The sequence below is a fragment of the Argiope bruennichi genome, chromosome 10, assembly GCF_947563725.1.
Source record: "Argiope bruennichi chromosome 10, qqArgBrue1.1, whole genome shotgun sequence".
Lineage (NCBI taxonomy): Eukaryota > Metazoa > Arthropoda > Arachnida > Araneae > Araneidae > Argiope > Argiope bruennichi.
In genome coordinates, this window is record NC_079160.1 from 7,252,415 (window position 1) to 7,273,202 (window position 20,788).

Genomic DNA, 20,788 nt, shown 5'->3' on the forward strand with positions numbered 1-20,788 from the left:
TGAAAAAGGGTTCATTTTCACCATTATCATTATAGAAAATTTCAGAAACTCAACAATTTTCAGAATTTAAATACCCATCATTTCAAAAAAAAAAAAGTTTAACAGGATAAGTGAGCGACGGTCGGAAATATTTTATTATTATTATTACTTCTTGCATTGTTCATGTATACATATGTGTCGCATTTATATCTTGATTTATTCGAAATTATTACTTTTATTTTTTTCTTTACAGCTTTCTAAATCTTTAAAATAAGACCTCTGATCGATTAACTTATTCTAGATTTTTGTTTTAGGTTATGAGTACGTAATTTGATGATGTTTCTTTATGAATTGTTTCAGCGCCTTCCTTTACTACAAGAACTCTAGAATTTCCAGCATTGTCAAGACTTTATTGTAATTTTTGCTCATTTCTGCTGGAAATATTGTTCGTACAAAAACGGTTAAAAACCACTTATTTTGTGTAAAATTATTGATATATTCGATGGCAAAGGCAGTCCTTGTCCCTTTCCCTCCTTTTTAGATATTTAGGTGAATCTTGTGTGTTTATCTTCTTTATTCGTTTCTTTCTCTTTATTTCTTTATATTATTCAGAATTTTGGATCTTTGTATGTATGTATTAACTGTTCTCATTAAATTTAAATCTATCAATTTTAAAATTTTAGTAAGTATTTCAAAATTGATTGAATGAATGAGAAAGTTACGCCGCAATTAGAATTTCTATGATGTAAGACTTTGTTTTATTTTAATATTTTGTTCGATTTGTTAGTCTAGATTATGGTAATAAGAAAACTTTTTAAAATGCAATACAGAGATGCGCTCAGAGCTATGTAATTCGATTTTTGATCATACATTCACCTAAGCCAAGTCCCAACTTTTTAAAAAATCTATTTTACTTCCATAATTCATCGCAGGTAACATAGTTTATGGCTACTCAGGTTTCACCCCCCCCACACATTGCTGCTTAATTGTCCTTTTAATCACTTTCGGTGGAAAGCAGAAATGCCACACTGTGTCGAAATGTTTTTGACACACATTCTGCACATGCCAGCAGGCAATTGTCACAGAAGTAAAAATGATGTTCGCGACCCGTCGACTGAGATTGTTTGCCAAACACAATTTAGAAGAGTACAGTCTTAGGTCGAAAATAAATTCATTTAGAAGACATAAATCTTTTTCAGATTTCTATAAGGTACCGGATTCTTTGTGTGGTCTCGTTGCGAGTTACAATGGATTGTTTTGGTATATGCACGTGTGCATCTCTTGCCACCGCAAGTGTTTAATTCAATCAAGTTTGCTCTTTCCAAGAAACTTGAATCCCATCCCATGTCGGGAATGGTTACCAAATATTTCCTTACAAATGGAGCGAGAAATTTCATGAGTGTCTATCGCTACCGCTTATTGAAAATGAGAGATTTATTAATTCTTTAATTCAAAACTAACATTAAACAATTTGGTCATATTAATGAATATTTGTGCGCAAACATGAATACATCAGCTTTAGACTAGAGGATTTTGTTAATATAAAGCAAATAACAATATTAACGGCGTGCATTGTAAAATACATTCAAAAGAATTTAACCATGCGCAGCTTCTGAAGCTGATCATTTTCACATAATATTACCAGTAAATATTTCTGTTCCTTTCCATATTAGCACAAGCTATTGTACGATATCTTCACGGTGTTATTCGATTTTCTAAAGGCCAGCCAATATTGCGAAGTTATTGTAACAATATTGTTGGGTGTTTTTTTTTATTAAACTTTATTTCATGTGCATTGAAACAATTTCAAAAGAAAGCATAGAAATTTATTTATTTAAATTTTGGAATACAGATCTCACTAAAAATGTTAAGGTTTGAAAATCACTATGTAGTTCCTGATAGTTGCAGCTATAACAAAACTTTAAGTTTAAAAATTGTCAGTCAATAAAACGCCGATTCAGCCATTTGGAATTATTGTTTTATCTTCAATCGTAAAGAAGTTATGAGAAAATGAAAATGACCACCACCATTAATTTTTAATTTTTTCATCTTTTTTATTATTTTATAGCCATAAATTGTTTTTATATGAAGGTGAATAAAATCATTAATTAACTCACTTTTTTGTATACTTGGCATTTAATTTCTAAATTGAGCCTTATTAGTTGACCATCTAAAATAAAATTAATGTGGAATAAATAAAGAAATCATTTCTTTAATACATGCCAAGCAGCTGCCTTGTCAAAAATCCACTTCTTATTTGATCAAAATACTTTGTAGTATTAAATTTAACTTTTAAATCTAGTGAGTTATTGCATGAAAAAAGCATCAAATTTAGCTACAATACTATGTTCGGGATTCTTTTTATATATATATATATAACTGTTACATAATTTTTATAGAATAGTGAATTAATCTTTATTTCTAAGGAATGACTATGAAAAAAAAAATGCTTGATCTTTAGAATTTTTCCTGTATTTATTTGTGTGAATATGTTCTAATATAATTTTTCATGTTCTTAATCTGTAATATGCATATGTTTATTTTTATCTTTAATTTCTTCTTATTCTTTTCTTTAGAATTTTTAATTATTTTGTGGATTAACTTAATTCAGCTACTTTTAAAAATGAAATTAAATCAGGATATGAAGAAAAAATCAAATGAAATAATTGATAAACATTTTTAATAAATACTGTAGTCATACTTTGTATTTATTTTTTAGAGCTTCCAAGTAGTTGGAACATTTCATGTGGAAGAAGAAAGAGTAAAAAGATACATACATGTCCTCACTGTCCCTTTCTTGCACCTTTTAAAAGCCTGTTGAAAATTCATATGTTTCGAAAGCATTTAGAAGATAAGCCTTTCAAGTGTGACATTTGCAACAAAGGTTTTGCTGCCAAGTTTGATTTGCAGAGACATTTCTTATGCCATTTGTAATATTATTTTAAATATCCTTATTTTTAAAGGGGGAGAATGCTTCAATTATGATATCTTTTATTTGGATAGACTTTAAAGAGAGGTCCATATCTAGTATGACTTCCATTTTCATAGCTGTTGACTAATAAATATGTATATAATTTATTAATATGCATTTAATTACAGACCTTTTTATTTTTAGTGTAGAAACATTTTTATTTAAATCATTATCAACAAATTTTGTTGTTTGATGACATACAAAGTGAGCACAGTGTTTCTCTTTGTTTATAAAAATTATTGTTCAAAAACTATCATATTTAGATGTATGATTATGTATGTGAAATGTATAATGGAGTTTGTTACAAGATCAGTATTCTTAATAAATTTCAGATTATTCAAGGTGATATTTTAGTTCTTGCCATGTATTGTTCAACAAATTTTGATTCTTGAAAGAGGTTATCTTTTGTCAACTTGTCATTCGATTATCAATTATAATGACAAGTTGACATTACAAATGATATTGGAATTGAACATGACATTCTTTTTTTTTTAAAAAAAAACTTTGCCTTGTAAAAAAAAAATATTTATTGTTGATCAATTTTGTAACTTGTGTTAAAAAAAAAAAGCTGTAACTCATTAAACTCATTATTTATTTTGTGCTCTTTGTTAAAAATTTCAAAATAAAATAATTATATTATATCATAGTAATCATGCTTTGTGTTTATGCAGAAATTTGCCTTGCAGTATATTTTCTTCTATTTAAAAATTATTGTGGCTGAAATTTCTTTTCTCATATTGATTATTATAATTTTTGATAGGCTGTGGGATGTTATTTACACTGTGTTATATAATTTTTATTTGTACAAAAACGTTTTTTAACAAATTAAATTTTGTGTCATTCACTTTTAATTCTGCTATGTTATGTTACATGAAATTATATATATTTTATAATGAAATGTATTTTTATACTACTTATTTCAGAATTTTTTTTATCACTTTTTAATTTTTCAGATGACTTAAAGAAAGTACATAGGTGTTCACTCTGTTCCTACAGCTCAGTAAAATCAAGTAATTTGAAGGCACATTTATTGACACATACCAAAGAAAAACCACATTATTGTAATGTTTGTGGTAGGACTTTCACTACAAAGTCATCAGTCAAGAGGCATTTTATTTCACAGCATGGAATATGTAGAACACCTCAATAAGTAAATTTATTGTATATTTATGCTTTAAGTAATTTAACATAATTCTAATTAATCACAGGCTGTTCAACAGTGTAATAAGGGTAGATAATGATATGATTTTTTTTTGTCCCAGCCATCATCAATGGTTTTAGTTAGTATAAATGATCCCCAGGACATAACATTCTTTTTTTTAAAAAAACTTTGCCTTGATATTTCTTTATAAAAAGTGCTATAAAAAAAGGCACCAAGTCGTCTATTTCCCTCTCGCGTCATCAGTCGTTATACCACAGAAGCTATTCATTCTTTGCTGATACACAAACAAACAAACAAAAATTAGCATGCTAATATTGCTGAATTTTCAAATTTAGCATGCTATTATTCCTGAAATTAAATTAAATGAAGGTAAACATAATTTGTTTATTGCACTTTTTAACTGAAAAAAATTATTATCTTTTAGAAAATTAAAATTTGTTTTTGTCTCATAAAAAGATAAAAGAAAATTTTAAAATATATATTATGTTAAGTAAAAATGTAATAATGCAATATCACATTAAATGAGAATAAATTATTGAAAATTTTTCATACTATATATTTGAAGAACCTAATCATGTGAAGATAATACATGCTTGGAAAATGTGTGCAAGTACTAAATTCATGAAATATAGGAAACATAAGTTTTCGAAATAAAAACTTATTCATATTTTATAAAAGACTAACACTTATACGTGTCAAAGGAAGAAAAAAATTTCAAATTCCTTTTTCAATATATATTAGGCATGGTGTGTTTTGCATTTGTGTGATAAATTTACTTTTAGCAATGCTTTTTTTCCTACAGGTTTCTAAATAAATATATTTTTTCCCATTAACATTATTTTTCTAATAATTGAAAATTCATGCTCTCAAATCTCTGAAATAATGAAACTTAACATTTTTTAAGAAAATTTTTATAAATTTAATCTCTCACAAAGTTTGCAGAGAGTTCAATTCTTGAAATAATGCTATTGTTATATATTGATTTATTTTAATAAGTGTTTCTGAGGAAAATTTTATGGATTAATTTCATTGAAAAAATTTCTGTATTTTATTTCTGTATTGATTTACTCCCATTTTCCCTTGTAAAATTCTTCTCATTCTTTTGTATATATTATATTATTTTTAAAGTTTTTAAGAATTAAACATTTGAAATATATATATCTCTGTCAAGGAATGTTGTAACTCTGTAAGTGAATGCTGTAACATTTTTAGTAATAATTTAGAAATTATTTATATAGTGATTCTGCTAATTTGAGCACTTTTAATTTGAATTTTTCTTTGATTTCTTTAATTTTCTATTATCATAAATTTATAATATTGGCTTTGATTTGAAATTATTTTGGTTCATTTGAAGTCAAAACCTTTTTTTTTTTTTTAGTTTAATATGTCTTTCCCTTGTACTTTTAATTATCATAAGTAGGTCATTTTTGAATTCCTTCATTTACTCAAGGGCCTTGCTGCTGCGCAATGTGTTAAATAATAATAATAATTTTTTAAAAAGTAGCTGATTGTTCTCATTAAAAAATAATAACACACTTGATATGAGTTTGACCGTTTATTAAAATTACTTATTTCTTGAAATTGTTTTTAAAATCATTATGATTTTAATTACTGTTACATTATTTTAACTAAAACTGTTATATATAAATCGTTTTCACCATTTTTTAGTAGTTTATAGTAATAATACCATAACCTTATTCATTTCTGATTCTAATTTTTTGAATTTTTGGATCAATGCAATATTTTTTTTTTTTGTCCTGTCAGGTTTCATCAACTGTAAAACTGAGGAATAAGAAACCCATTCAGCCTATATATATAGAAATTGAATTTTGCACAAGTTATTATTCAAAATGTAGTAGAATGGTGTGTTATAAAACTGTTAAAACTGTTAAGTATTAAGATGATGTTGGAAAAATTAGTTATGTTTTGATTTATTGACCATTTTGTGTGTTGAGATCCCCCCCCCAAAGTTGCTGTAAATTAGACAGATTAGAATACATATAGGTTATCATCTTTATTTATGTATTTATGTATTTAACTAAATATTTACTTACAATTTTTCAAAAATCCTTCTTGTTACATTTGGAGATGAAAAATGCATCTAGATTTTTTTTTTGTATATTAAAATTTATATTATTAAAGTAATTATTTATATTTATGTAATGAAAAATATTCTTTTCCATTTTATTCCACACTTAAATATTCTTTTCCATTGAAAAATGATAAATAAAAAAAGGCCCTTTTACTGCATTGAAGTTTTGTAAACTAAAACAATGAAATTAATGTGTTTTAATTTTTTTTCTGAAAAAAAGAAAAACATTAGCTGTGTGACAGAGTCTCAAGTTTGAGATAAATTGGATTCATGATCTGATTTTATTTCACATCATTCATATATGTGAACTAAATGCTGACTAGATCATTCAGATGTTGTTTTTGTAATCTGGTAATGAATCAACAAGGACTATTTCCTTGTGCAGTTTCATTATAAGACATTAAATGGTTTAACTTATTCTGCAAAAACAAAATTTTGTTGAAATAGTTGTAAAATATTTTTACACGCTTTTATGTAGCAACATTTATTTCATATTTATAAAAATGAATTTTTATAATCCATTTTTTATTCACTTGATAATATATTGTATAGTTGTGTATTCTCAGTGATTATATATTCTTTAAATATTTTTGGAACTAAATGATCTATTTTGTTCAATTAAATGAAATTTTGATTCCATATAGAGATGCTACCTAGTTGTGAATTTGAAAGAAAAAATGATTTCATGGCAAAAAAAAGAAAAATGATATAAATAAATAAAAAAAAATCAACTTTTTAGATTATTAGAAAAGGTTGTTTTTGAAATCTGGAGTTAAATTAATCCATTTAGGTTAGTTATTACTGATCATTTATTCTAATCTGAGCTTTCTTTAACTATTTCAGATATTCCATCATGGGAGCTTTTTATTGAATTGCAAAAAATTAAAAATTGTTTTTGTCACTTCAATGTCGTCAAATGGTGTATTCTAAAAAATCATTTGTTGTTGTGCATGGGGGATATGAAATGTTGCAAATAAAATATGAATATTGCGAATAAATTATGAATAAAAAAATATGAAATTTTGCGATTTTTTCGAACACTTCTTGATATGTTATGTGTTTTAAAATTTTGTACATTAGTTCTGGATAGCATTGCATTGCTTCAATTATTTTAGAACGTAATTATCAGTGAATCGATCGATTTAGTTACATTTTTTAACTCTAAATAACGTTAACTGATGGTGATTTGATTTTAAAAATTTCTTTTATTCCTTGATATTTCTAATAAAGGAGGCATTAAAGACTAAAAAGTTGGAAATATATTTAAATATTTTTTAAAAAGCAGCCTTTTAGTACAAGGCTGCTCTTAAAAATTGCCTTTGTTAAATTTATTATTGTACTTTTCATTAATCATTTCACATATGAATTGGATTGACTATCCCCCACCCTCTATTTCCTTTCCCTTTCAATGTCACCTTCTGACGAAATTTTCACCTTTGTGACAATGCATCGAATAGAGTCACCCTAATTTAGCAAGTTCCATAATGTTATTTAAAAAAAAAAAAAAAATCGTATGCTCTCTCCTGCTAATCAAGTGCCCGAACGCATCGTAACAACCGACATTATTTGGGTTTTCGAACGAAGTCTGTTCTGGTATCTATTCATATCTACAATATCCTTATTGAGTTCTGAATCATTTTTACCTGTCTGCTGTTTGTAAATAATCTTGTGATTCATTATCCAATTTTTTTTTCAGATTTTACATCGCGAAGGCCCAGTTTTTCTCTCAACACAACTCTACACCAGTGCTCTCTCTGTCCGTATGCCACATCCAAGAAGTCCAACCTGACGCTGCACTTTCGGACGCACACAGGCGAGCGTCCGCATCATTGCACTATTTGTAGGAAGAGCTTCAAACAGCGCGCCCACCTGCAGACGCACCTTATCGTTCACAGAGACCATCTGCAGCTCCTAAATTGACAGAAGTAGACGTACCTCGATTTAACGCCTTGGAACAGATACGAAGGAACTTTCATTTTATCCAAACTGGAATTTAACACAATCTGATTAAGATTCAAGTCTTCGCAGAATTTGTTCTTGTCTTGAAGAGATTCGTTACCTCGTGTGCAAACTTTTTGGTGTGATATATTGCTCAAAGACAAATCGGGATCATGTAGCAGTGCCTACTTCTAATAAGTCATTAGTGACATAAAATGTCGAATAAATTATTGGCTGCTTGAAGTACATTAGTTAAATGCACATTTCTCCGGCCAAGGTGAGCTATCGAACTCTTTTGCTCAGCACTTCCTCCAAAGGTCACAACGAAACCGGAGCTGAGCACACCGCTTCGACACTTTGTGTCACTAATGATTTTGCTCGATACAAATCTCTTATAAGCACCGGGTTTTGGTGAGCTGACCTTCAACCACAGAGATCATGGTTTCAAATCACTCATCAATTTTTTAAATATTTTGGATATCATTTTTGCCATAAATCTTCATTGATAAAATTGTGTGTGTGTATGTATCAATAAAAACAATCCATTTAGCTTTTTCAATAAGCCAAAATTTCAAGAATTTGCTTTTATTACATTCTCATTCGCTTCGATTATTATATCAAGTAGTTATTAATTTTAACCTCTTAATGCCATAAGGTTTTACAATTGATGATGAAGAAACGGGCTTCTCACCTTTCCGATTTTAGATTTGTTAGAAGTTACACTTATTATTACATATCGGAAAGATAACGGGTAAAGGAGGACTTCCTTATTTCCATCTGTAGTTGCGACCTCCTGCTCTATCCCCTGTTGATTGAATGGATGTTAAACAGATCAGTTCATGCGAGATTAATTTAAACGTCGTTGAAGCGAAGGAAAAAGTCTACATTTATCACTTCTTTTTAATGGTAATTTTCTTTGTCTTGTTTTAAATGACTATTCCTTCTTGTCCGATACAATTGTTACTGCTGACTTTGACAAACTTCCTTAATAGTGATAAGTATTAGTACCTTCTGCTTAACGGGGATGTCCCATTGCCAACAACTTAATTCACGTTGTCATTTCTCTTTTGTTAAATCTTGAAATTTCTCAGAACTTAGAATATTATCTTTATCTCTAAGAGTAGTTTAATAGGATGATCAGGTAGGTCACTTTTTTATTGAAGGTTCCTGCCTCTTATTAACGTCTGGCGTGTGTATGTTTTATGGTTGTTACATAAAATGTAAATTGTGATTAAAGTATTGATTTAAAAACATTTTATGAAAAAAATTCTTATTTTATCTGTATAAATTTTATTTAAAAAAATGAAGGCAGATAAAAAATTTTTTATTTTTGTTGAAAAATTCATTTGTACCAGACATGCCAGGAAATGTATTCAAATATTGTGAAACTTTTCATTCTTATTGGAAAAACTTATAAAATGATTCACTAGCAATTTTTGATCTGCGTGCATTCCATAAAAAATGGCTGTTGGATTTATCTCGATTTCTTTTATTCCTAGCCCGCCTCTTTTCGAGAAAAGTGGATCTCCTTGGCCAACCCTCGATCTATGGTCAGCTGCATGGGTGTTCCTTATGCCCATACTTCACTGCCAACAAGTCCCATTTGATCCGGCACTTTCGGACGCACACCGGAGAGCGTCCGCATCAGTGCGCTGTCTGCAAGAAGAGCTTCAGGCAGCGCGCCCACCTGCAGACGCATCTCATCGTCCACAGACAAATGTGAATCGTGAACTCCCTGAATGAGTGAAATGAACCATTTCTGGTGCTCCGTGTGAAAAAATCTTTAAAATTATGCGTTGCTTAATCTATCTTTCAGTTCATTAAAAGGATATTTTTAACTGTCTTAATAGTTTTGATTATTAGTTGATTTTCAGGTTTTCGATAGAAAAAAATGATTTTATACATTTGTGCACTAATTAAGGTGTGCATTTTAAGAATTTATTTTCTACTTTTTAACCTGCCATGAACGTATTATGGGATCTTTTAATGGCACTTTCTCAATGACTACCAAAGAGCGTCATTACTATGTTTGTTTCAGAATCCGTCATCTTTGGACAATTTTATCCTGCATTGAATAAAAATGGGCAAATTTTTTCAGTTCTTTGTAAGGTGTAAACTTGCTATTAGATGCATTTCCTCCCCTTTTCATTTTCCTAGTTTGTCATTTTGAACCGTTCTGTGTTATTGTAATTCGATAATTTTGTATTTATCGATCACAAAGCCAGCTCAATCTCGCGGATTATCCACGATTACTGTCGCAATAATTAGTTGGGGTTTAGTATTGCTAAATAAAATGTAAGCACCTCCTCCGCCTTTCATCCGATATCTATTTTGGGAAAATGAACAGGTCCTGTGCTTGCACAAAATTATGGAAGGTTTTCGTATCCGTGAATAGACAGTAAAATCGTTTTTGGTTTGATTGGGAAAATATTAAAATAGTATATTATCATCGAATGGATAAAACTGTACAGAATTTCGAATTCTAATGCATTAGGGGAGAAAGTGAAAAATCGATTAGAAGATTCCATCTTTACAAATAAGAAGAAGGTCAAATGTAGCAAAACATTTAAAAGTTATTGTAATAATTTTCAAAAAAAAGTAATATCTTACAATTTATACCCTGTAGAAGTCCAATACTAATAATGGACTGTCAATAAGATCCTGCTTGCAGAGACCCGAACAAATATGAATGTGATCAGGTGAAGCTTCTTCCGTAATACACTTGGGGGGGGACTTCAAAGCGTTTAGAACCCTCAGAATGATTCATAGTTCCAAAATGTCCACAGAGAAAGCGAGTGAGAGTAGTCTGATCCTGCCCACTACAATCGAGGGTCAGAGAGCACCCTGGACGATTACTCTTATACCATTGATGCACTGGTGGGACGAACCAAGTGGTTTCATTTTGGCTTTTAGTTGTCGAGAAAATTTCTATGTGGGTACAGAGGCATCACTAACTCCCACTTTAGCCAGTGTGCCCGCAATCTCATTATTCTCGACGCCAACATGAAAGGGTATCCATTGTAGGTGGTTCTGATGAAACAAGGAAATGCGTTTTAGGTATTTGAGTATATTCACTCCCGCATTACCCTTCACACTATGCCAGTTGGCCAAGTGTTTGAGGCCAATTGAGCTTCTACTATCTGACAGAATTCAGATTTCATTTTTATGAGTGAGTGACTTGAGCAATTCCGGTCCTTCATTGATGGCAATAAGAGAAGAAGTCGGGGCTCCTCTTCTGGATTTTTAACTCTTTATCTTGAGATTTGATGTAGATACCTCTGCTAGTTCAATCATTATCATTTTTGCTATCGTCCGTATACATCTGAACTGCGTCCCTTGGAATACGATTAATTCTCTCAAGTGTCAGTTGATAAATTGGAAGATCATTTTGCTTGTTCACTTGAATAGGAAGATCCGTATGGTAAAATACACCATTAAGACCCTCAGATGGATCGAAACACTGTTTCAGTGACACTGTGAATTTTTATATTAAACCCTTGAGTTGTCGATAAATCTTCTGATTTTAAAAAAAAAATAAAAACTTTCTATTCTTAATAAGAATTACATCGAAGCTGTTGAAACAATTTGATTTTACTTTTAGATGCGAATCTCTCCAGATTTCTCGCTTCAGTTGCCGTTTCCAGCAAGCTGCTCAAGTGTTCTGTGTGCCCGTATTCTGCCGTGGACAGGTGGCAGCTCAACCGCCACTTCCGCACCCATACGGGCGAGAGGCCTTTCCAATGCAACCTCTGCAGTAAGCGGTTCAAGCAGCGCTCTCACCTCCAGACTCATCTCATCGTACACAGAGACAAACTGAACTTCTGAAAGCTGACCCATAAACTCTTAAATGTCATGTCTGTGCTCTTTATTCTTCTGATGCAGAATTCTAAACTAAATTGGCTATTTTGCCTTTATTCTTCTGTTTAATAAAGATTGTAGATAATGCTCGTTTCTTCATTTTAGTTTAAGTAGCCAGATTTTCCCAACTTCGATCCGGAAACTGCAGATACTGGGTGCAGGGGGGGGGGGATTTAGGTTTGTTCAAAAAGATTAAACGATATTTCCTCTAGGTTGGGATGATCTTTCAAATCAAGTTTCATGTTTCTCCTTAAGATTAATTGGCAATGATTCCGCATTTTTTAAAATTTTTTTTAGTTATCTTCTTTTATTTTCGAAGAATGGATATTAGAGTTTCGACTTATATTGGCCGTTCCGATTTCTTAGACCGCCGCGCCCTAAGCTGCAAGTTTTTATTTATTTATTTTATATATTTTAAGTTGCATCGCATTGTAATTTTTCAAATATAAGAAGAATTTTACTTCATGAGTGAATTTCTTTTAGAATTTATGAATGCTAATCTTAATATTTCTTTTAAAATTTATGAATGCTCATACTTTTTTTTTGTACTTTACTCATATATGAATTATAGAGAAAGTACTGTTATCATCTTCAAAATTTTTGAACTCGAGATTTTGAAGAATCTTCTCATTTCAAAAATTTGAAACATGGAGATTCGAAAAATGCCTTTTTGCTATTATGTCTGTCTGTCCATCTACGACAAAAACAATTCAAATATACTTTCAGTCAGAAAGAGGAAACTTGATACATTGTCTTTACACGAAATTGGTAGATCTTTCTCAGATTTTGAACAAAATCTGTTCAGAAGAAATCTTTCTGTCCGGCTGTTTGAATGCAAGTGAAAACGAAGGAGGGCTAAGTGGATAAAATTCGGTACACAAATTTATCATCTATAGTAGATCACCTATCACCAGAACATGTCGATAACTCAAAAACGCTATGAGTTAAATGCACCAATTTTCTGACTACGAGTGTAATTTTGTTTCAAATTTTTTTTCATTTGTTTAGCAAACACGTGTCTAATACACAAATTCGATTTTCGGATACCACTATAATCTCATGTCAGAAATAAATTGCCATAACAGTCGTGAAGAGTCACACGACGATAGATTCAGTAATATTGCTAAATTCATGTCAAAGGTTAATATTTCATAACTATTGTAACAATAGGAAATGAATGACTCTATTTTAATGTCTTATTTATTTGAAAATAAGGCCTTGCCAGATAATAAACCTTTGCTTGGTTTTTTCAGAATGCTCTTTACTTTTTGTTAAGAATTCAAGCACTTAAATAGTAACTTAAAGCGGTGAAAGACGTTTCAGAAAATTTTAATCCTTTGTACTCGGGAAAGTAACTTAACGTATAATTATTCACCTAATATTTGTTTATTGCACCGAAAAGTAAATATGTATAATTGTCTTCAGTTGAATTTCCCCCCAAAATTAATCTACATCTTTTTACCCTGTTGGTATTCTTAACAATCAAAATTCAAGAAAATAAATAAAGGCAACATCAAAAGGATGTTCCGTCTTGAATTTTGGTGTCTGAGAGGAGACATTTGACTGCAAAGGGTTAATAAATCTAACCAAATCAGTTCTGGATTTTTGAGTGAATAAGAAGTTAAAGACTATTCCTGCTGGAGATAATAAAAAAATAAACTACTGAAAACCTATTGTTAAGTCTTGATCATAACCGATCAAATAAGAGAACAGCATAACAAAGAATTCCTTTATTTATAGCCTTATATATGTACACAAAAACAACTTGTTCAAATCTAGGTTAATATTATTTACAAAATTCGACAACAGTTGAAAGTTAATCATGAAATAGTTCCTAGATCAATTCGGAGAATAAACACCACGAAAAACGAACGGGCTGTTAGCTCAGACGGCTACTCCAGGGCTATCTCCAGAAATCCACCGATCTTTATCGGGTGGATCTTAACATTGAAACCCGAATCACGCGGAGCTTCTCAAAAAATCCGGAACACCTTCAAACACTCGCGTCTCTCCTACTTCCCTTCCACGCCTCCCACTGCTCTTCTCTTCCTCTTCAAAAAATACCATATTTTATTTCCATCAAATCTCCGCCTCTCATTTTCTCTTTGGGGCACTTGAGTTCCTCATCACCCAATAGCCGTTCAGAAATGCTTCCTTAGTGGTCTCCGGTCGATCGTGGGAATGTCTATTAATGATTCATCTTTGTAGCTGACCCTATCACAACCCCCGATAGACAAAGCCTCTGCGGTCTTCCGTGACGTCACAACGAGACGCTACACTTCATTTTCTTAACGTTACGTCTCTGCGCACTAGAGAGCCAGGAGAAGTTACTTTTCACTTGTTAATATCATTTCATATGCATCCATATCATGCAATTCAACACACATATATTGTAGAATTCATTAATAATTAAAATGCAACCTCTTTCCACATCACCCTGGAGGTACGGCGCTTGGTATGCATTACCTTTTTTTTTTTTTTTTGCATTATTTGCAGGGCAGGTTTCCCAGTAGGTGTATATCCCTTAGATTTAAAATTATTTATTTAGCAAAAAATGAATGAAAAAAAATTGTTGATGAATTTCTAAACAACTCCATACAAAAATGGTTTTATAAATATTTGCTGTGGCGTCAACTCCAAGAAAGCAATAAAAAATATTTCACGAACCGGTATTCTACCCTATTGACACTTAAAAAAATATCAAATAAATTTTTGAAACATTAGAAGAGCTTTCTTTTTTAACTATATATTTTATCATTACTTTGTTAGAAATATCTTTACTAAATTTATCAAGTTTTCTTTCCTTTTCGGTTTTAGAAGAGCTTTTCAAACTATCATTTAATTATTCAATAATGCATTGACTGCAGACCAAATTACCAATCTATAAACATTTTCTGGTTTATGTCCTGAAATGCCTTCTCCATAATCATGTACTTGTTCTTCATTCACTAAATCATTAAAAATTATATCTGCTGTGAAATATTTTTGATTAGAAAATTTCAAAAATTCTTTTTCACATATGGTACATAAATTTTTAAATTATAATATAAAAATACACTTGCAATGTTTTTGTTGATTAATTTCAAAACAATTCCATACGAAAATGGTTTTATGAATATTTGCCGTGGCGTCAACTCCAAGAAAGCAACAAAAACAATATTTCACGAAACAGTGAATATAGCAGTATTCTGTTCTATTGACACTTCAAAAAATATCAAATAAATCTTTGGATGGAGTTTTTACATTAACAATATCCCACCATCTATTTATTATTCTTATATATTCTGCTGTTTCTTTGTAGTGTGGAAACTCAGATTTCAATCCCAAATTCTTTAGACTTTCAGGTATAAATTTAATGAAAATTTTAAGTACTAATTTGATATTTTGCTTTTCTAAATTATTGGGCTCCAATGCTTTTAATGATAAATTGTATGCATATTTAACGATGTTATTCTTTTCAGTTTCATACAATAATTTTAATGTTTTGAAGAATGCTGTATTAAAATTAACTTTATTGTCAGATTTACTACTAGAACTTTGAATTATTTCATTATTATGACGATGAAATACTATTTATCATGAAAGTCCTAACACTTGTGGCGGCATTTTCCGAATTGTAACTGATACCAGATACATTTCCCCCTTTGTAATCAAAGTAGGGATTGATGTGCATCTCATTTATTTGAAGAGTCACATTTGTATCTGGAGATACTATGAATTGTAATTTCTGCTTAATGTACTTTACGAAATGCAATTCGCTCTGCTCTGACTGAGGGCAAGTGTTGATAAGTATGCATATATTTCTCAAAGTTACAGGATGAGGTAATAAAATATAACCAGGCTTTCTGACAAATTTATATGCATGAAGAGCCATTGAATAAAATAATGAGCAGAATATCATCATTTCAGTGGAATACCTTTTACTATGTTCATTTTGAATAATCAATGCAGATTGCTCTTTAATAAATGCTACAACATTGGTTAAATTTTTTTGGGTTATTTTTAAATAATCCCTGAAACTATGAATCTGTGAAATAATATCTGAATTTAGGAATGAATTATTTGTCTTCATTTCTGGTAGATGTTCTAATATTTCATTTAAATTGTTGATGTTATTGACTTTTATAAGTAAAGAAGAAATATTTGGAAGATTTGACAGGAATGTTTTTCCAACAAAAGCTAATAAATCATTTATTACAACAGACAATGCAATTTCAGAACCAGAGCATAATTCAATATTCAAGAATAAAATTTTGTTTTCTTTATGAATGATATTCCAGAAATTTTTCAAATTTATTAAAGAAATGCGCTGCTTTAGTTCTTCCAAATTTTTAAATTCTCTTGTCTCATCGTATTTCTTTTTATCTGATATGCTTTCTTGGGGAGCTTTCTCTATATATTGTTGCTCCAATTTCATCTGTTTTATTTCTGGATTTTCCCTATTAAATGTTGAACGTGACATGTAAGAGGCACAATTTGGCATCTGAGATGGAATTACTCTAGTCTTAGTGACTAGTCTCGGATATTTAAGAGGGGCACTTGATAATTTTTCTGGCTTCGAATCAAATAGGCTAGTTTCTCTTTCAATATCATTTGTTTTAAAATATATTTTACAGACCTACAGTAAAGGAAATTATTCGTAAATATTGATTTCTTTTAATGTTTAATTTAAATACAGTAACAAATATACAGCATAACAATATACAATTATAAGTACGGATAATTTTTATTTTGTTTACTCTCGGATATTTATCGTTATGTTATTTTACTAGTTTATGTAATAGTTTCTCTTTCAATATCATTTGTTTTAAAATGTAATTCACAGACCTACAATAAAGGAAATTATTCGTAAATACTGACTTCCTTTAATGTTTAATTTAAATATAGTAACAAATATACAACATAAAACAATATATAATTATAAGTACGAAGAGTTTTTATTTTGTTTACTCTCAGATTTTTATCGTTATGTTATATAATAAAATTTAACTATGTAAATGTAATTATAGATATAATAATAAACTAAGCATGTAAACATAATTATGGCAAATATTATAATTATTATTGACAATAATACTGCCTATATTACAGCATTTTATGAAATAATTCTTTTTATAATGCGCTTGATTAAAAGCACAAATAAGGGATATTACTGAGCTTTTAAATTTCTAAAGTGAGAATAAATAATTTTTCATTTAGAAACATTTGGCATTACTTTAAAATAATTAAATGAGCTTACCCTACTATGCTGCGTCGAATAAAATCCTTCGCGATGTATGGCACTTAACCATTTCTTTTTAAGCTCTTCATTTTTAGGAAAGGCAAAAACACTTACTCTTGGGCCATTCCTGTAATTTCCATTACAGTTTGGAACACAACAGATCAAAGGCATTTCTGTTCCTTCTTTTTAATAAACCCATATGATTTTTCTTGCAAATAAGAAAAGTCACTTCCTGTTTACTCGAACACAGAAGAACCACTGGCTAAAAAATGGCGTGAGAAGGGAAGAGTTCGTTTCTTATCAGTAAACTTGATGAGGGTGAAATTCTTCCCTCGGTCCCTCAATGCACACCCACTCGTGTAACCTCTCGGGGCGACGTCATGACTTTCTGTGACGTAAGTGTTCTGGCCTTGTCTATCGGGGGTTGTGACCCTACCCGAACCCTTGTTAATTATATTTTATTCACCGGCTAAAGTCCATTTAACCGCGGCACTTAATGACAACGTTACTGGTGATTGATGTGAGTAGTCTATTCATAATAGAACAAAAGTTTAACACCTGTATGTTTTCACGTTCTTCTCCCTTGAAGATACGATGGATCTCCCTGAAACGACGAAACACACGCTTATGGTTCTATATCTGGATACAACTAATGACCAGACACAATAACTCTACTTGCGAAGAGAATCCCCCATCTGGTAGTTCGGAGGCACTTAACAATGTGTGTGGTAACAGGTGATGTTACATCTGGCCGGAATGCCAATTATCAGGTGAGAGAAACGGGAACATTACGCTATTCTACTTTAACGCCATATTTCTATGAAAATACTGTCAGAGTCGAATGCATTCACTGAAGACTTGGCAAGACATAAGAGACGATTTAAATACTTCCAACTTGCAAATTCAGTTGCCTTTTATCCCCGAATCAAGAAACACACAGAGTCAGATTTGGGAAAACCCGGTTCTACAGCCATGCACGGTGTACGAGTTTCGTGAGTGGAAATGGAATGCTGAATTTTGCTTTCTCGTCTCTCGAACAATTTTTTTTGCTGTTAGGAAAATATTTTGCGAAGTGTAAACAGTGAAAAATGCTAGATGTGTGCACTTACATTTTTTTGGTGATATTTTTCTGCATTTCCTATTTTATGATGTAATTGTAATATTGCAATTCATAAAAGATAATCTGAATCTTCAGGAGATGGATAGGCAAGTAATCCAGGATGAGATATTCGAGGAATGCAGTTTTTCACATGCAATCAAATAGAGCTTTATTCCCTCACCTTTGCTGTATATTTTTTTAATATAGTTATTTTTTCTAAGCGTCTTAGAATAGTGCATAGAATATATATTTGGACTTTCTTTTTTGGCTGAATGGGTCCGGGGTTTTGCTTAGATTCACAAGTTGGATATCAAAATCACATGCCAAGTCTTATTTGTCCGTGTTTTTGAGTCGTCATGTTCACATATTCCGACAATGAGTCAAGTTTAATAATAATAATTTTCGGTCTTGGGAAAGTCTGAAACATAAAGAGCCATCAAAATCTCGAGGTAGAGTTATATGAATAAATGAAAATAAAAATTAGCAAATTCTCGAGAATCCAGTGGACCAAAATAAATATACGGTCCAATTTTAATTTCCGAAAGAAAAGAAAAAGTACTTTGACTATTGTTATTACTTCATTAGACAAAGACGCACGCTCATCCTTTAAACAAAGCAAATTAATGTTCAACTGACTCTACCCTAAAGAACTAATTGCCTCAGACAAATGGTTTAAGCACTTGTTAATCAGCTGGCAGGAAGGAGCGAAGAGAGGAACGATTCTAAAATTAGCGCCGGTCCACCCCCACATCTCTCTCCATCCGCGTGTGTTGTGCTGGCAAGAAGGATCCTCAGTCTGTTGGTGAAAACGCTCCGAGCCATGACACGCTGAGGGATAATGGCCTACTACGGGACTTACGTGAGTACTGCATGCTTCGCACTTCTGCGCCGCGCGGAAGCGTTTGCTTCAATGTAAGCATGCGTGGCATTACCCGGGATCCAATCGCGTCTGTTTTCATTGAATTGGACAAGATTTAATCATTAATATCGAAACAGTTATTGTCTTGTTTATGTTATTCACATGATAACGTTTGCTGGAGGATATTATCTGTGAATTGTGTAATGTGACATGCATGGAACCAAAATCATTCACAATCATTACAGAGCAGACCTAGAACCTCTACTTCTTGGGTAAAAGGAACTCCCGGAGAAAATTTTTATAAAATTTAATTGGATTTTTAATTAAAACGGTAACATGTCTCCTTAGTCATTCCAGAGCTTATTAACGCGCAAAAAGTACTTTTACAGTTTTCTGAAATTCAAAAAAATTAACTTTTCAGTGATATACTAATTTTATTCCCGCAGAACTTTATTTTTCTCGTTTTAATAAATCATTGTTGAAAATACTTTGAAGTATCTTTTTAAAGATATATTTCATTGTTTTAATTATTGAACATATACACGCGCATTTTGCGATAATATGAGATGCATTGTGTGTGTGCTTGTGCACAAACAATCGTTCCTTTATAAGGAGTAAACGTAAAAAATAAAATGAAAGCGGATGAATCGGGTCCTGTTCGAATCTCTCTGACTTGACATTCTTCAACGTTTTCACATATTTTTTAGATAACTATTGTTATAAGTGCCACATAATAATCAAATTCCACAAATTAATTGTAAGGATTACAGAAGATAATAACAATATTTTTTTACTACAGAAACGAATCCTTGCAAGTAAATCCATCGTGCCCCTTTTTCCGAGTACAAAAATAATCACTTCATTATTTTATGAACATAATGTTTTAATTTGAATCTAATAATAACTTTTTGAACTTTCTCGTTTAAGATATATACCAATAGAGACTATTGCAATTTTCGTAATATTCGACGATGAAAAGTCCATAAAAGCGTCTTCGGAATTTGTGAACACAGGGGGAGTACAATCTCTTTACACAGTCAGTGTATGTCTAGTCTTGAGAAAAGCGTGCATATGGATGAGCCCCATGAGCATGTGGTTTTCGCTATCAGAATTGTGCGTGAAATTTTGGAGCCAATTGCCTACATGTCTGTAATTTCGAATGCAATAACTGAAATGAATAAGATTCCCTGGCAATCTAAATTGCAGACGTGGGAGAAACTTCCCTTTCGTTTGATCGTCACGATGTGTGGAGAGAAATGATTTGTTCCACGGCATTCTCATTTCAATTTTGAATCTAATTCCATAAGTTTAAATCATTAATATAAGAGATTTTGGATTGACTTTTGCTGTTTCAAGACTTATGGGACCATAATAAATAATCGATATATTATTAAAAAAAAAACGGAATTATAATTTAAGTGAAAAATTCCAGAATGACTAGAAATGATTAGAATTTTTAAGTTAAAAATGACAGAAAAAAATATTTTTTAATTGTTTTAATTAGTAAACCGCAATAAATAAAAGATGGGCACATTTAATAAAGTAAGAATTGTTCTAATAAATAAATTAATAATTTGGAAGAAAATCTCAAACAATAAGCAAGTAATTA

General features: G+C 30.9%; 3 protein-coding genes across 3 annotated transcripts in view; all 3 read left to right on the forward strand.

The window, feature by feature from the left end:
• Nucleotides 1–3,827: 3,827 nt before the first annotated feature.
• On the forward strand, nt 3,828–12,037 carry LOC129988923 (zinc finger protein 84-like). The gene is made up of 3 exons (XM_056097209.1): nt 3,828–4,098; nt 7,901–8,017; nt 9,564–12,037. The coding sequence occupies exons 1-3, from the start codon at nt 3,843–3,845 to the stop codon at nt 9,863–9,865; spliced, it is 675 nt and encodes a 224-aa protein (XP_055953184.1). The 5' UTR covers nt 3,828–3,842; the 3' UTR covers nt 9,866–12,037.
• LOC129988926 (transcriptional repressor CTCFL-like) lies at nt 10,919–11,967 on the forward strand. Its single transcript, XM_056097211.1, has 2 exons — nt 10,919–11,111; nt 11,744–11,967. The coding sequence occupies exons 1-2, from the start codon at nt 10,919–10,921 to the stop codon at nt 11,965–11,967; spliced, it is 417 nt and encodes a 138-aa protein (XP_055953186.1).
• Nucleotides 12,038–19,076: 7,039 nt separating the features above from the next.
• LOC129989010 (FH1/FH2 domain-containing protein 3-like) overlaps nt 19,077–20,788 on the forward strand; it is a 249,089-nt gene continuing 247,377 nt past the window's right edge. Inside the window, exon 1 of the mRNA XM_056097316.1 lies at nt 19,077–19,179. Within this exon, the coding sequence (XP_055953291.1) occupies nt 19,159–19,179 (21 nt within the window). The 5' untranslated portion in view covers nt 19,077–19,158. The remainder of the gene's footprint in view (nt 19,180–20,788) is intronic.

Coding starts and splice junctions, on each gene's coding strand:
- LOC129988923 (XM_056097209.1), top strand. CDS start 3,843: ATGAAATGTATTTTTATACTACTTATTTCAGAATTTTTTTTATCACTT. Junction 4,099..7,900: donor AATATGTAGAACACCTCAAT/AAGTAAATTTAT, acceptor TTTTTTTTTCAG/ATTTTACATCGCGAAGGCCC. Junction 8,018..9,563: donor GCACTTTCGGACGCACACAG/GCGAGCGTCCGC, acceptor ACTTATAAAATG/ATTCACTAGCAATTTTTGAT.
- LOC129988926 (XM_056097211.1), top strand. CDS start 10,919: ATGTCCACAGAGAAAGCGAGTGAGAGTAGTCTGATCCTGCCCACTACA. Junction 11,112..11,743: donor ACTAACTCCCACTTTAGCCA/GTGTGCCCGCAA, acceptor TTTTACTTTTAG/ATGCGAATCTCTCCAGATTT.